At 44.1% G+C, this 14,580-nt stretch overlaps 1 protein-coding gene across 3 annotated transcripts in view; it reads left to right on the plus strand.

Annotated features, from left to right (window-relative positions):
• FAM219A (family with sequence similarity 219 member A) overlaps positions 1 to 14,580 on the plus strand; it is a 97,442-nt gene that overhangs the window by 50,485 nt on the left and 32,377 nt on the right. For all 3 annotated transcript variants that reach the window (XM_052670115.1, XM_052670114.1, XM_052670116.1), the window contains exon 2: positions 3,423 to 3,522. In XM_052670115.1, coding sequence (XP_052526075.1) covers positions 3,423 to 3,522 — 100 coding nt within the window. The remainder of the gene's footprint in view (positions 1 to 3,422; positions 3,523 to 14,580) is intronic.

Genomic DNA, 14,580 nt, shown 5'->3' on the forward strand with positions numbered 1-14,580 from the left:
GCAGCAGCTCAGAGTCCCCTTCCAGCCCTCTTCCTTAGGGGTCAGTGCAACAGAGACTCTGAGTCTTGGGGAAGGACAAGTGTGGGGGATAAGAAAGAAGAGGTCATAGGAGTGTGATGGAGATGGGACTCTTCCCAGCTGACAGTGAAATCATGGGATTCTCAGTGGTGGAAACAAGCTGGATGTTTCAGGGGAGCTGCAGAGCCCCAGTGCACAAATGGACACAGGTATGTCTGACTACGGACACAGCATGGTGGTGCCTGCCCAGCTGTGATGATGATGGAGCCATCCTCCTCCACTTCTTTCTCCAGAAGTGGATCTACCTCTGTAGGCTCCATATCACTATCAGAGATATTAGAATCCATCAGGTCCAGGTCACTGCTGCTCCCAAGAAGCCAGAGCATATTAGTGGTAGGAGGAGGTGACCTCCTCTGTTTGAGAAAGTTCCTGCATCCCAAAGGTAGGTGAGGAGATTTGTGATAACACTCCTCTATCCTCACAGCATTCTGCTTATAAAGGCAGACACACATCAGTGATAGGAACCCCAGAGGTGAGGTTCCCCTGTTTTCAAGGGCTCAGAAGGTTAAGCAGATACTGCAGAAAGCCAGAGCCGCTGCCCTCTCGATTCTAAGAGTGTCTCATACTGACCAAAACATGGCTGTGCTGGGTCTGAGAGGCCTACAGCCTGAGAGGTGCCCTAGTTTTGAAGGAGAAGGAAAGGTGCATACAACCAAAACCTGCTCAGTGAGCTTGGCTGTCCAGGTGGAACTTGAGAGTCCCTAGTATGTCTCTGATGCATGCAGCTATGTCTTATGTCAGACACAGTGCTATGGCTCCTGTCCAGCCCTGATGATGGTGGATCCACTTAGATGACTTCTTCCTCCAGAAGCGAATCCGTCTCCAAGGGCTCCGTGTCACCATCAGACATCAGTGTTCATCTGTTCCAGGTTCCTGCAACTCCTGAGAAGCCAGAGCTTATTAGTGGGAGGAGGATCCCACACCTCTTACTGAGGCAACTCCTCAGTGCCTCCCACACGTTTGCAGGCAGACCACTCTCTAATAAAACTCATCTTTGCTCAGAGTTCTCTACTTCTAGAAGCCCAAATTGCTCAGCTACTGGGGTTCTAGCTGCAGGATCTCCTTATTTCTAGGGAACCTAGGATATGCCTGTTGGCCTCCTCCTCTTGTGATCAGAAGAGAAGGCAGAGAGGCATCCAAGACAGCAGGCAGCTACGGTCATGCCATTTTAGCAATGTCCCATGCTGACCAAAACATGGCAGTGCTGAGGCTGAGAGCCGTATGGCCTAGGTTTGAAGAAGGAAAGGTCCACACAGTTCAGTGGGACAAAGAGAAAAAACCTGGCTTTACCAGCAATAAGCTGTATAGGACCTCCTTTACCAGAGCACAGCTGCAGGCAATTCCAAGATGATCAAAGTCATACAAGGCAACGCAGGAGCCTGGCTTGACCAGCTGGCCATCTTCTTGTGCCGCTTGGGTGAAAAGTGTGCAGGCACTGGAAGTGACGCTGGGCGCTGCAGGGCGACTGCAGCAATGCTGTCCGTCACTGCGGGATGGAAATTTGTGTGACAAAAGCTCACCCAGAGGTGAAGCCGGCCTCCGCCGTGAAGAGCAACAAAAAGGCCTATTTAAAACATTTTAACTGCAGCAGGAGGAGCAGTGCTAGGCCCAGCGGGTTTGGAATTTGCAGCAGAAGGGCTCCGAAGCGCCTGGAGCTGCGTGGGGCGGCTCGGCCGGCGCCCGCAGCCGCAGCACGTGGCGACAACGGCGGAGCTCGGCGGGAAGCGCGGCCACCGCAAATACCGCGAGAACAGCAAATCCCGCCGCGTGTCTCTGGCTGCCCGGCGCTCCTGCCCCGCCCCGCCTTCCCGCCCTCTTGCCTCGCTGCTCCCCGCTCCGCTTCGAGGCTGCGGCCCGCTCGGCCCCAGCAGGCAGGGCAAAAGTGCTACAGACCGCGCGGGGACACAGGAATCCTAGTGCAGGCTCTAAAGTATATTAAAAAAAAAGTATATTAAAAAAAAGGGCCTCCTCTTGTGTGGAGGCCCTGGCTTCTTTGCCGTTTGATGCCTTGGTTTCGCTGAGGGTTTCTTGTCCGAACAGCACAGCCTTACAGTGTGCTTGCTAGTCCACAACACTGTAGCCATAGCATTCACAGCTATGACAGTTTTAGCAGGGGGAATTAATCACATAACGACTGTATTTCTAAAATGCGCAACTAACACATATGGTATTTCTGCTTTTTCGAACCAGCGCTTTCAAGGACAGGTTACAGAACACAAACGGGTTGCGCTCTATTTCAGAGCAGTTCCCTGTTTTGATGCCTAACGCAGGAACAACCTTCCACTCTACTGTAGGGTGGCACAGCGCTGTGCTGCCTGTCCAGAGCTGATTCAGTGAATCCATCCTCCAGCGGTTCTTCCCTTAGAGTAAGATCCACCTCCACGACTCCGCACTGCCATCAAGAATGTCAGCGTTCATCAGCTGTGACAGAGAAGGGCCGGGGCTTTGGGAAAGGCTGTGCCCCAGGGCAGTGGGCATGGAGCAGGCTGCCCAGGGCAGCGGGCACGGCGCTGAGCTGCGGAGTTTGAGGAGAAGTTGGACTGTGCTCTTAGAAACATGGTTGGAATTTTGTGAGGTCTTCTGCATGGAGCAAGGAGTTGGACTCCTTCTGGGTCCTATCTAAGTTGGTATTCTGTGATTCTATGACCAGCGTTGAAGTTGTGTGATTTGGTATTTCATATGAATTTCATGATGTATCGCTGAGTGCAGCGCTAGGTTGTCTGCAAGTACATGTGATGAAGTAGATTTTGTGTTTTGGGGGCTTTTGTTGTGGGAGGATTCTGTTGACAGTGAAGTGTGCTATGCTGACAGATAGTGAAACTAAATCTTCCAGGTCAGCCAAAAATAGGTGCAACATGATAAGCGTAGTCTTCTTTGGTCTTCTAATACAGACTGGAGGTAAAATTCAGCTGCTCATTCAACCTTAGTTCCTTCTGGGCTGGACAGCACACAGCTGGCTATGACTTTTTAGGTTTTAGTTTTGATTATGAGGTTGGCCAGCTCACTTTGAACTCAGCTGAAAATGTAAATGTGTAAATGAAAGTGACTTGGGATTATTGTCAAGCTAGGCAGAATTTGAAGTGGTGACTCACCTTCCATATTGTATTACTAGTATTGTCCAGCACATGAAACCCAGTGTTTCCCCAGGTATTTCAAACATCCTAAACGTACTTCCAGCACTCTGTGATTCTCCACTACGTTTCAGCCATAAAAACATCAGCATATACTGTGCTCTGTCTGAACACAGGTGGGATAGGACTTGTATAACCATCAATTAGAAGTCCAGAAGTGACTGCGTAATCTTTAGCTAAACCATTGTTTTGTTTCATTTTCTGTCTCAACAGGATCCAACCGCTGCATCTATTTCGGACAGAGACTGTGATACAAGAGAGGGAGAGACTGTAGCCATGAACTACAAGCCGTCCCCACTCCAAGTGAAATTAGGTGAGTCTTTGCTGTTGGAGGGTGAAAAGACTTAATCCAAAGTCTGAAATACAGTGGTGTACTAGTGAGATCATTTACAGATCTCCACTCATAGACATGAGTGAGAATCATCAGCTGAACATGCCAGATCAGCCCACGGAACAGTTTATCAGTATGATTCTATTGCTCAGGGAACTGATCTATAAACATTCAAGGACTTCCTGTCTTGGGATGTGGTAGAAACCTTCTTTGAAAAGGTGTATTTTTTCAAACCTACAGAATTTTATCAAATTGGCCAGGAAAAAAAAAAAAAAAAAGAATGAATATAGAGAGGCTATAAAAAGAAAACATGACTACAAACAAAAGGGAAAGGATCAGAGACTTGGACATCACCTGTCTGATCAGGACAAGACAGAGCTGTGTTATTGTGAGATGGAGGAATTACAGATTTGTAATAGTTCACTGCTATTTCTGTGTAGTATTTCTGAAGTTCTGGAAACAGAACCACGTATTAGCACAATACACTGCTTCCTCACCAGGCTAATTCTTGCAAGAGGACAGCGGTCCACATAAGGCCCTCTTGTTTCCAAAGCCTTAAGCAGTGTTATGCCATACAGATTCAAGATCCCAATGAAGGACAGGTCAGAGGATTGATATGCTTTTTGCTCAGGTTTAAAACAAAAACGGTAATATAAGCCTAGAAAATTTCCTCATAGGTGCATATTTTTATATGGTTATGAAGAGATTTTGTCAAGAAAATAGGTGTTACCCAAGGACCTACTGCTGCAAGCAATGGTGTTGGCCTCATTGGGTGGCCTTAAAGAAACAGCAGGAAAAGCCTCGTTTGCATTTGCAGAGTCTCAGAGCTCCAGTGAAGTATATGGGAAATTGAATGATCAGACACAGTGGTCATGGCAGTGCATAAAGGGGTTTCACAAGTAAGTATACATACAGCAAAGGAAAATAAGGTAACTGAATAATGACTTTGCTGATTGAGTGACTACAGAGGAGAAGACAGAAAATTGGATGTACAAACACAGCAAGGTAATGTGGCAAAGTGGAAGATCTCGAAGTATCCATAGAGGACATGAAAAAGTGTATTGGCACAGCATATCTGCCCTGCAGTAGCCATCAGGAATACTCCAAAATGGCAGCTGCTTTTTAGGAAAAGGCAGAAAACAGCAGTATGTGTTGATGGGAGTGCAGATCTCAGTTTGGTAAAAGATGATCACTGGCAGCATGCCATATGCCTTCAGGATCCTTTTTCATTGCTAGAAGGATTCTGTATTGTTGAGATAATTCTGTATTGAGAGATAATTATTACTGCGATATTTGTTTTGGATCATTTCACATCAGGTGCCAGGTTGGAGAGCAGTTAATGCTGCTATTCATAGGTCTGAGATATTCCTGCATTTATAGGCAATAAAAGTATACTCAAAAGATCTGATGTCACAGAAAATTGTGCTGTTTTAGTCTTGGTAACGTATGAGGACGTTATAGAAGATGTGATTGTCAGAAATAGATTGGATTCAGAGATAACAATGCAAATAAAATGTAAAGGTAATTCAAAAAAGGTCTGTAACTAACTTCAGCGTTATAGACTAAGTGCTTGAGCAAAGTCAGTGAATTGACAACGGTAGGAATTCATTATTCACCAGGTACTGTGGAAGGAGAAGGCATCAGAAAAAAAAGAGATTGTTAATGAACTTCTTCAACAATCATTTCATTGCTAAGTAATTAATGACAAGGGCACATAAACCAGGAATTGGCTCAGAAACCTGTGAGACATCGGTACGACAAAGTCTCAGAAATATCATAGAGAAAAAGCATGAAAACTGCAGTAGTAGAAATGCAGAAAACATGCCAGGAGAAATGCAATCTGCTGTGCATTGGAAGTGAATAAAAAAGTACGGCATCACAAGACAAGGAGTTATTACAATGGACTAATACATGGAGTGGTCACACTTCTGCAGCATTTACCAGCTTTTTTCAAAACACCAATACAGCAGAACGATTAATTCTTCTGCTAGAATATTTTGCTTTACCACATAAAGAAAATTGTATTCTGTTTGGCCACTGATGAATGCTATTAGCAAAGTGGTACGGGTAGGTATTAGAAGAGTATGAATCCATTTTTTCCAGTAAATAAAGGTGTAGCAATATGTACATGTATGAGATATATGGAGTCCTGTAAAGCAGTCTCAGTTCCAGCAAGAAGAATTCAGGATGGGCTAAATGTAGATAAGAACTACGTAAGACGAGGGATCTGGAAAGGCTGCCATATCAGAAAAAGCTAAAAAGAATTTGGCATATTGAGCCTAGTAAGACCAGGACAGAAAGAAAGAACTCCTTGTCCTTTATAAATCTTCCAGGGAGTAAATATCAGAAACAGAAAAAAATAAGTAGTTGATGCAGGTGCTATCAGCCCTGGGAAAGTTAGCGTTAAGTCGTGAAGGCTGTGCTGCATCTGAAAATTAAAGCATAATTAACCATGAAAGTAAGAACAGCTTCACTTGGTTTCTTCTGGGAATAACAGAAAGAGAAAACACCCAGGACTTGTATTATGTGAGAGCTTTGCAGCATTGCAGAAGATTGCTGCCTCCACAACCTGCTGGTACTCCGGCCAGTGAATGTTCAGCACTGACCACTCTGTGGGTGAAATCTACCTGCTTAGCAGGAACTATCTGGCAGAGCTGATGAGCGTGTTCCTGCCTGGGCTCCTAGACAAGTCTGCTCAGAAACCTCTCTCTGCCTATGGATACAGTGTGCCTCTTTAATTAGGTGAACACATATTTAATGGTGTTTTGATTGGCTTTCTGTCCTTAGCCATACTCTGATGAGTGCAAGGTTACCTGGGGCAAAACGAGACTGATGGTATTGTCTGCATCCAGTGTAATATGGTTTAATCCACATCAGCTCCCACTGCTGTCATTCTTAAGAGATGCCCGACCTTTGCAGTTTTCAAGCATTTTAATGGCTCACATCTCCCAGCTTTGGATTTTTTTCTTCGAACTCAATCTTTAGTCTTTTCTACATTAAGGATTTTGATTGTTTTTTAATCCTCTAAGCCTAGGCAAAGTTAAGGTAGTAAATATTTAGTAGCTTACCTGGCAGAGCTATTGTTGGGGATGGTAGTGACTAGGGTTTTAATCCTATTGCAAGTTTTCCATATGGATTTAACACTTTTCAGTGTTAAATCAGAATCAATTGTTCAAATGTCAAATGCTCTGATGGCAGGTTAATAAATGTCATTTTATACTCTGTGAAGATTTATATATAAATCTGTCATATGTGCTTATTGGAAGCATGGTTCAAATGTGCTCAATTAAATGCCAACCCAGCATGAATGCAGGTTTTGCTTCCAGAGCCCACAGTGATTAAAGTGTGACAGAAAAAGTGTGCTTTGCTGCAATTCCTGCTGCTGTGGTTGTTTTTCTGCTGTATTAGTAAAGAGATTTCATTGCCACACATTTGTTTGGGGGCTAGTTAGACATAGGAAAATTTTGACAGGTGGCTTTTGTTTTTATTGATTTCTTAAAGATTATACCTGGTTTGTAAATGGAGCAGGAAGACATTTAGATTGTTTCTTGTACCATATCTGAAAAGAGAACTTCACATCAAGGGAAAATAATATCCGGTGCGTGTAATTCATCATGTATTACATCCGTATTAATTATGTATTTCTTACTTTCCTAGCACTCCTGCTTTGTCTTTCTTTTGAGTCTTCAGGACTTGGCCCTCTTCTTGCTTGCAAATTACTTCATGTGGAGGCTCCCGACAGCACTGTGGGGGGCTGGGTGCCCATTAGTGCTTAGGAGATGTCTCCAGCACATCCTTATTAGGAGGCATGTCCAGATGGAGCGCATACCACAAGCCTTTTGAAGGCAGAAGAGTGTTGTGATAAGGAGAGAGGGAGGAATAGAATAATCCCCAAGTGTAAATCTCGGGGGCTCCATACCCAATGGAAAGTAGCAGATCCCCGTGGGATATCAAGAGATGACATGCTATTTTAATGAAGCTTACACCATCTGTTTTTCTATTTTGCATTTTTAATTTCACTTTTTTGCCTGAAAATCCCCATCCAGACAGTCTGTCTGACTTACCTAGCAGTCAGTGTTTCACTCTGTATTAAAATAAGCAGTGTGGTAATTGGTTGCAGCACAGGCTACGGCACTGATGAGGGACTGCGGCAGTGGCATCTTTATCAGCACAATCCTGGGAGTGTGATAGTAAATCCCCCACATCCCTCTCTGCAGTTGAACACATGAGAGGGAGACAGACGGACAGAGTTACTCATAGCAGCCTTTGTCCCTCTGAGACTTCTTTCCTTCACTTACTCAGTGGCCGTGACTTGTATCCATGCTGGTTTTTTATGATCTCAGCCATTGCAGAGGGAAGGAAAACTGCATTGCTCTAGGTGTGATACATGGCTGTGCTCCTAGTGGACTGGAGGGAGATGTCTGTAACAGGCTTCACGCAAATAAAATGACAAGGGCTGATGACAGGTATTGAAAATCAAGCTGCCATTAGGGAGTTTTGATTGTTTGGTGGGAAATTGGAGAGGCTCTCTGTGGGTGCTGGCTCTTGAAAAAGGTTAAATCTTCTCTGTTTGTTAGAAGTGCATGCTGTCCAGGCCAGATTCAGATGAGCTCAAATGGTGCGTTCAGTCAGTACCTCTCTCCACAGCCTTCAGATTATCCTCTGCAGGCTGTTTCCTATAGACACCCATCAGGGACGCAGAGCACTCAGTGTCAGCACTTCCTTGCCATGTTTATTTTAGACAGGTTCTGGATCAGTCTCTTAACTGCTTGAGTGGAAAGTTCCCATTTCCAGTTAATGGGGAAAGGTGGTATTTTGGGAGGGATCTGGTAGCTGCAAGAACCTTCTTTTCTTGAACTAGGTAGAGAAATATGGCAGTCCTCTTGGGAGTGTGGTGAGTAATGCCTAAATATGCATGACAAGTAAGTGTCTAATATAGGCAAGCTGGACCTCACTTTAAGACTCAGTGAACTACTTGCACATGAGATTGTCTGTCAGATGATCAAGAAGAAACCCAGTTGATAATGCCTGCTTGAAAGTATTTGTGGATTTTATTTTAGATTTTCTTTACCAAAGTTATTGTAAAAAATGGCCAGAATTGCAGATGTGGCAGATAATTTTCCCACTCTCCTAGCTATGGTTTTGTTCCCCTCCCAGTTTAGATCACATACTGGTATTCATCACAGTACCAAAAACCGCAGTGTCTGATACTAGTCAGCCCCATAAGGGGAAGCAGGTGGCACAGAGCTGCCTTCCACGTAAGCTGCTTTCACTCCATTATGTTGAAATGAAACACTACCTATAATGTTGGTAAACTATATTATAGTCTACCAGCCTGAACAGAAGTTTCCCTTTCTTCAAGAGAAAGCAAGCTGTCCTACCACTAAGAGAGGAAAGCCGATCTATGAATTAGTGGGCTACAAACACTCTTCTCCAGACAGTAGCATTGTAGGATGTTGCTTTTCTCTCCAAGAGATGTTGCACAGATGATACTCAGAGCAAGTCAGCTTCCATCCAGATAATGCAGGAAAGGAAGCTTTGCAGGTCAGAAGCCTGGACATGTTGCTACAGTGAGTGTGAAAGCTTCTTGAGTCAGCCCAGCTTGGCCTTTTGGTTTTCTATGTGACAAGAGGGAGATGAGAGCAGCTGAGCAGCCACAGTGCAGCCTGAGCCATGCAGATGGCTCAGCATGAAGTCAGGGTAGTAGAAAAAGCTGTTCTCTGATGTATAACCATAGTGCTCACTCTCCAAAGAGAGGTGAGTTCCCCAGTTAAACCACTGAATGCTCTTTTGTCTGTTTCTCTATCAATCTAATCTCTCCATGTTAGATGAGGGGGGTTATCCTTGAGTTTTACAAGAGACAGTTGCTGATCTTGCTAAAGTTGAGAGGCTTGTTGTTGACTGGTAAAAGGGTACTTATTCATACCCAGAGCTGGAGCATGGTGTGTGAAGACATGGGCAGTAGTAGTGTAAAACCATGTCCTGAGGAAACATGCTCCATCCCTACTGTTGCTCATCAGTCCATGCCTGGACTTCTCTGGGTACAAATGTCCTAAGGTTTTACCTATTGGCAGCAAGATTTAATTTATCTGGCTTCCACAGTATGTAGCTGGGGACAGGGATTCTGCACAGAGACACCACTTAGGTGTGCCCATTTTCAAACACCAGATTACTTCACTTGTGCTATTGGATTAATTCCTGTTTATAACAAGTGTCTCCCGGACCACAAACAGGTAACTTGAGTGTTCACTTCCAGCAAGCAACTCTGGCAAGCAGCAACAGAAAACTTCTCCCAGGGGCATATAGCATTTTATTCTCTGGTGTGGCTGACTTGTAGAAAACTGAAAATCTAATTTATGGCTGGGCCCCATCTTTGTAGACATTAGGGTGAACTGAGGAAATAATCCTTTGGGGGCCAGAGGATGACAGCACAACCTGTGGCATTATCTCCTGCCTTCCAGCTTGATGCTGCACATTCATGGCAGATAGTAAATTGCTGTACTGTCAGGGAGGAGTACTGGGAATATCATTTAATGAGTTGAGAACTGCAAAGCCCTCAGGGTTCAACATAACAAAATTGGTGCATTTACAGTCGACCTCTCATCCCTGTAAAGGACAGGCTACCTTGAACTCTCCATGTTGCTGCTGAAACTGGACTTTCAATTTGTGTAGTTATTTAACTACTTTCTTAGAGTTGTGTGGAAATTCAGAGCTTGTTCTAAAGCAGCTCTGTTGAAGAGCCACGAGGCACACAGTGGAGTAATTTCTCAGTGCTGTTTAAAAGGATGCCTTCCTCAGAGACTTCCTTCAAGACCTGCATTTGCCACAGCTCAAGATGAAGAAGTGGCACTGGGAGATGCTGTCCCAAATGGATCGGGTACGACGCTGCTTCTGCAGTCTGAATGGCTCAGTACCTGCATGAAACCTTGGCTCCTTTTCTGCATTATCTCTTCCCAGTCTGCTTCACAGCTTGTGACTTCTAAATGTTTCATGCTGAAAGCAGAATAATAAGGGAAGTTCGTAGTAGACTGGACAAATCAATGCCATTAGTGTATCCTTTTGTCAGTACCTCAAGTACTGTACTATTCCCAGTTGCTCTTCTGTAACAAGGTGATTAATGTTAATTAGGTACAGCAGCTGTTGTTTCTGGGAAGGAGCTCTGTAGGTAAATTAGGGAAACATTAAAAAAAAAAGCTGTAACTCTTTAGCTGGGTCCCGAGGATCTGACTGTATTGACGAAACTGCAGATTTACATGTACATAACTGTTTGCATGGCGACCTGAAGTGACACCATTACTTCAAGTGCACAAAACTATTTTCCTTCCTTGGGAGCACCTATTTCCTTGAACACAGTCTGTACTTTGTAGGGAGGGGATGAATAATGTGGAAGCCAGAGAGCAGTGACAGTATAGCAGTGCTATTGATTTTCTTCATGAAGACAGAAGCGTAGCATACCACTTGGAGGCCTCCTGGGATGGAGGGGAATTTATTTAAACATTATTTTGTGTGATATTACTCTTTCCATTTGTAAGAGAAATTGCATATGCAGATTTATTGCAACATCCTTCCTGCAGGATATCTCAAGGCTTTTTCAGAAGGAATGAGAAGGTAAACAGTGGCATCACATTAAAGGTAGTAAGGCTGTCTGCAGACAGAGCAGCAAATATGAGGGAAGGAAAATAGTTGTGACAGGCATGTTATTGCAGATTAGTTAGAGGAGAAATAGAGGGGCAAGATTGATGGGGTGCGTGAGATGCTGTGGCTGACAGCAGCTCTAGTAATTAGTAAATCCATTATGAGAAATTGGAGAAGATAAACTCAGTGGGGTTCAGTTCAGCTTCTGGGCAGGAAGGTGTGTGCAGGTGGGTGAGATGAAGGTAGGGAAGGTACCAGTCAGCAAAGCCCAGGAGCATGGCATGGACCAATAAATATGTGCATGACATGGTATTATTTACACTTAACAGTCCTAGTCTTTCTGTCACTGCAGTCTGCTCAATTTGCTCTGCCAGCCCACTATGGCTTTACTGGCCTTCCCAGCCCTCTGTCATCATACGTGTGCCTCTCCTGTGACAAATCCTTGGGTACCCATGTGCCTCACGAGCTCATAGACGTGCACCCACCCACAGCTTGTATTGCACAAAGCAGTCTCAACTAATGTGTCTTCAGATAAAAAAATCAAAAAGGAGGAGGCTGTGAGTTACTTTGATGGGTGATAATTTCTGTGAACACTTTAGCCTCTGAATTTTTACAGTACATACAGATTTGGTAAGATAATCCTGAAAAAGTGCTTCTATGCAGTTATTTCACTTTGCAATCAAAATTTGCCAGAGTATCTGGATGGGGATTTTGTGCTTGAAGCAGAAGACAGAACTGCAAATTGCAGGTTCTCTTTTTTTACACTGCCCTGACCCACTGTAATCTGTCGCAAATATGAGTTCACATCATGTCCTGTTTATTTCACTAGCAGTAGCTCGTGAGGTAAACTAATCAAGCAAATTACAGAGAGTCTCTGATAGAAGGAGAGAAAAACACGGTAATTGAAGAAATTAGTAGAATAAAAACTACCCCATCTGGCAAAACCTAACCACAACAGGCAGCACCACAGCAATAATAAGAGCCTGGTCTGTCAGAGGTCTCATTTCACAGTCTCATCTTTCTGTGAAGAAATGAAGACCTGGCTTTAAAAGTGATTTGCACTTTTTTCCTCATGTCAGCTGAGCTGACAAGGCTACTGACTCCAGTGCTGGTGCCTTTGCCAAAAACAACACTGGGATGATACTAGTTCGTTTTCTGGCTTGCAAAGCCCTGCGTCCTCAAGTATAGGTTTCCACTTGCTACTCTGGCCCACTCTGAGGAAGGCTTCCCCATTTGTGACTGTTCTTTCTGATGTCTCCATAGGTAGATGAGTATCTGTGTAGTAGTCAAGGAGAGCAAGCGTAGCCACAGCATCCACAGACAAGATGGGATGATCCAGGTTTTTTTCTGTGTTTGATTTATTAATGATGAGTCTTAAGCACGTACCTGACAATTAATTGAATTTATTCTGACTGTTCAGTGATGTGGGCTCTCCCTTTGTCTTTTCTGTGCTGCTCGCTCAGCTCTTAAACAGGAAAGGTTACTGACTGCTTGTTGGGTGTTGGGCTAAAATGCTCTGTCAGCAAACAAGGGCTCTATCAAGTAGAAGCGACGCATACTTTCTCAAAGGGAGAGGATTTGTGCTGTATAAGAGTTTGGTGCAATCCTTGTTCTTTAACTACTATGCTTACGTCCAGAGGATGCTCTCAGGATCCCAAAAACTCCTTGTCATTTATTTGAGCTTTTAAAGTGATCACTCAGAGCTCAGGCAAACATGCAAACTTTAGTTTGCCACAACAGGAAAACAGGATGTCATCAATATCATGTGTCCTGGCAATAACAGGGTCCTTGTCAGGTGAGGAGATTCTGGTGGTCTTGGAAGCAAGACTTCATCTGAGCGTGAAGAGGGGAACATCCAGGGAGCCTGAAGCCCTGAACCTGGGGACAGTCACTCTTGGCTTTAAATCTAGCAACCAGTGGCATCAGCTTCTTATACCAGCACTGCTGCTTTATGGAGAACTTGTAGAAATAGGAACAAAGCTACTGTTCAGGTAGTAGGCCAGTTGTGTTATGAGGCTTTGGGATCTTGCAAGCCCTGTCTGGGACTATGATGAATCTTTCCCTGTTCCCTGACTTCACCTCTGGAAGCAGTGAGGGGATGGTCTCTTCAGGAATGACCACAGGCCATACCATGCGCAGCCTTTTTGCTCTATTGCATGTGGAAGACCCTCTGGCACCTGCCCTCTTTTTCTTTCAAACCTCATCTTTTGGACAGCTCTTTCCTGTTCCACTTGACAGCTATTCTCTGTAAAGCAGGTCTCTCTGAAGGAAAATAAAGCTGTTTTTGGAGATGCCACGTACTTACAGAGATAAGATTTTATTTTAAAAGTTGTAAAGTCACAGTAATTGGACAATCTGATCCCATTTCTCCAGTTGTTAAACATAGCTACCCTTCAAAGAGCTTTAATTACTGCCTGAATCATGGCTGAATAGCTTGTGCTGAGAGTAGGCATTTATTGCATCATTCATGGAAATTAGACACTGCAGTCTGGTACTGTGCAAAACAGTCATAGTCTCCTTTGTGAAACTTCTTCCAGAAGGAAAAACAGAATTTCTTAATTTTTAAAATACATAAGTGTTCCCCAAACCCTCTTCCTAAAGTCACCTGTAAAAAAAAGCATGCTCCATAAACAACCTTTTTCCTTTCTCCGGATCTGATTAGGACATGAGAAGAGGTAATCAGGCGCAATTTGGCAAGTAGCTCCAGCTTGTCATAGATTCACTTACAGAGTCATCTCCAACTTTTCCTTTGTAACCTCCCACCTCCATCCTTGGCAGGGTCCTAGTGGTGGTCTCCTCTCCACTCCACCATGCTGAAAGCTCCTCTCCATGCTTCTTCCTGCTTTCCTCAACAGTGAAACCAGTCATCCTCGCCGTTTAAGTCCACGCAGTCCAGCCATTGCCTCTCCCCAAATCCTGCCTTCCTCTTTGTGTCCCTTGTGCTCTGACTAAATCTTTTCTTTCCCCTCTGTCCTATACTCCTCCAGTACTTTACTCTGTGCCTTTTTTCCCCCACACTTCTTAATTTGGGAATTGATTATGCCTAAGCTTCTGGATGAATAACTATTTCAGTCCTGTCTTGTAAAGTACCAGCGTTTATAGTACCATAAAATAAATCTGCAGAGTTTTAAGACAATTCTACTGTAAACATGAAGCGATCATGTTAAATTTGCTGTAACTCTGATTTGTCCTACCTTCTGATCTAAATGCTAGGCAATCCCTGCTTTTTCCAGACAACCTACATACATACCCTCTTTTTTTTGCTCCCTGCTATGAAATTGGTGTAATCAAGTCAGCAGGCACTGATGCCTCTAGGAGGAATGATGCAGTTCTCCCATATAGCTCTGAAGTTTGTGAACTTAAAAGTGCTTTTAGCCATGAATAAACTGTGAGCTAGCTAGGAGA

Source organism: Tympanuchus pallidicinctus, unplaced genomic scaffold (genome assembly GCF_026119805.1).
Source record: "Tympanuchus pallidicinctus isolate F22 unplaced genomic scaffold, pur_lepc_1.0 scaffold9, whole genome shotgun sequence".
NCBI classification, from domain to species: Eukaryota; Metazoa; Chordata; class Aves; order Galliformes; family Phasianidae; genus Tympanuchus; species Tympanuchus pallidicinctus.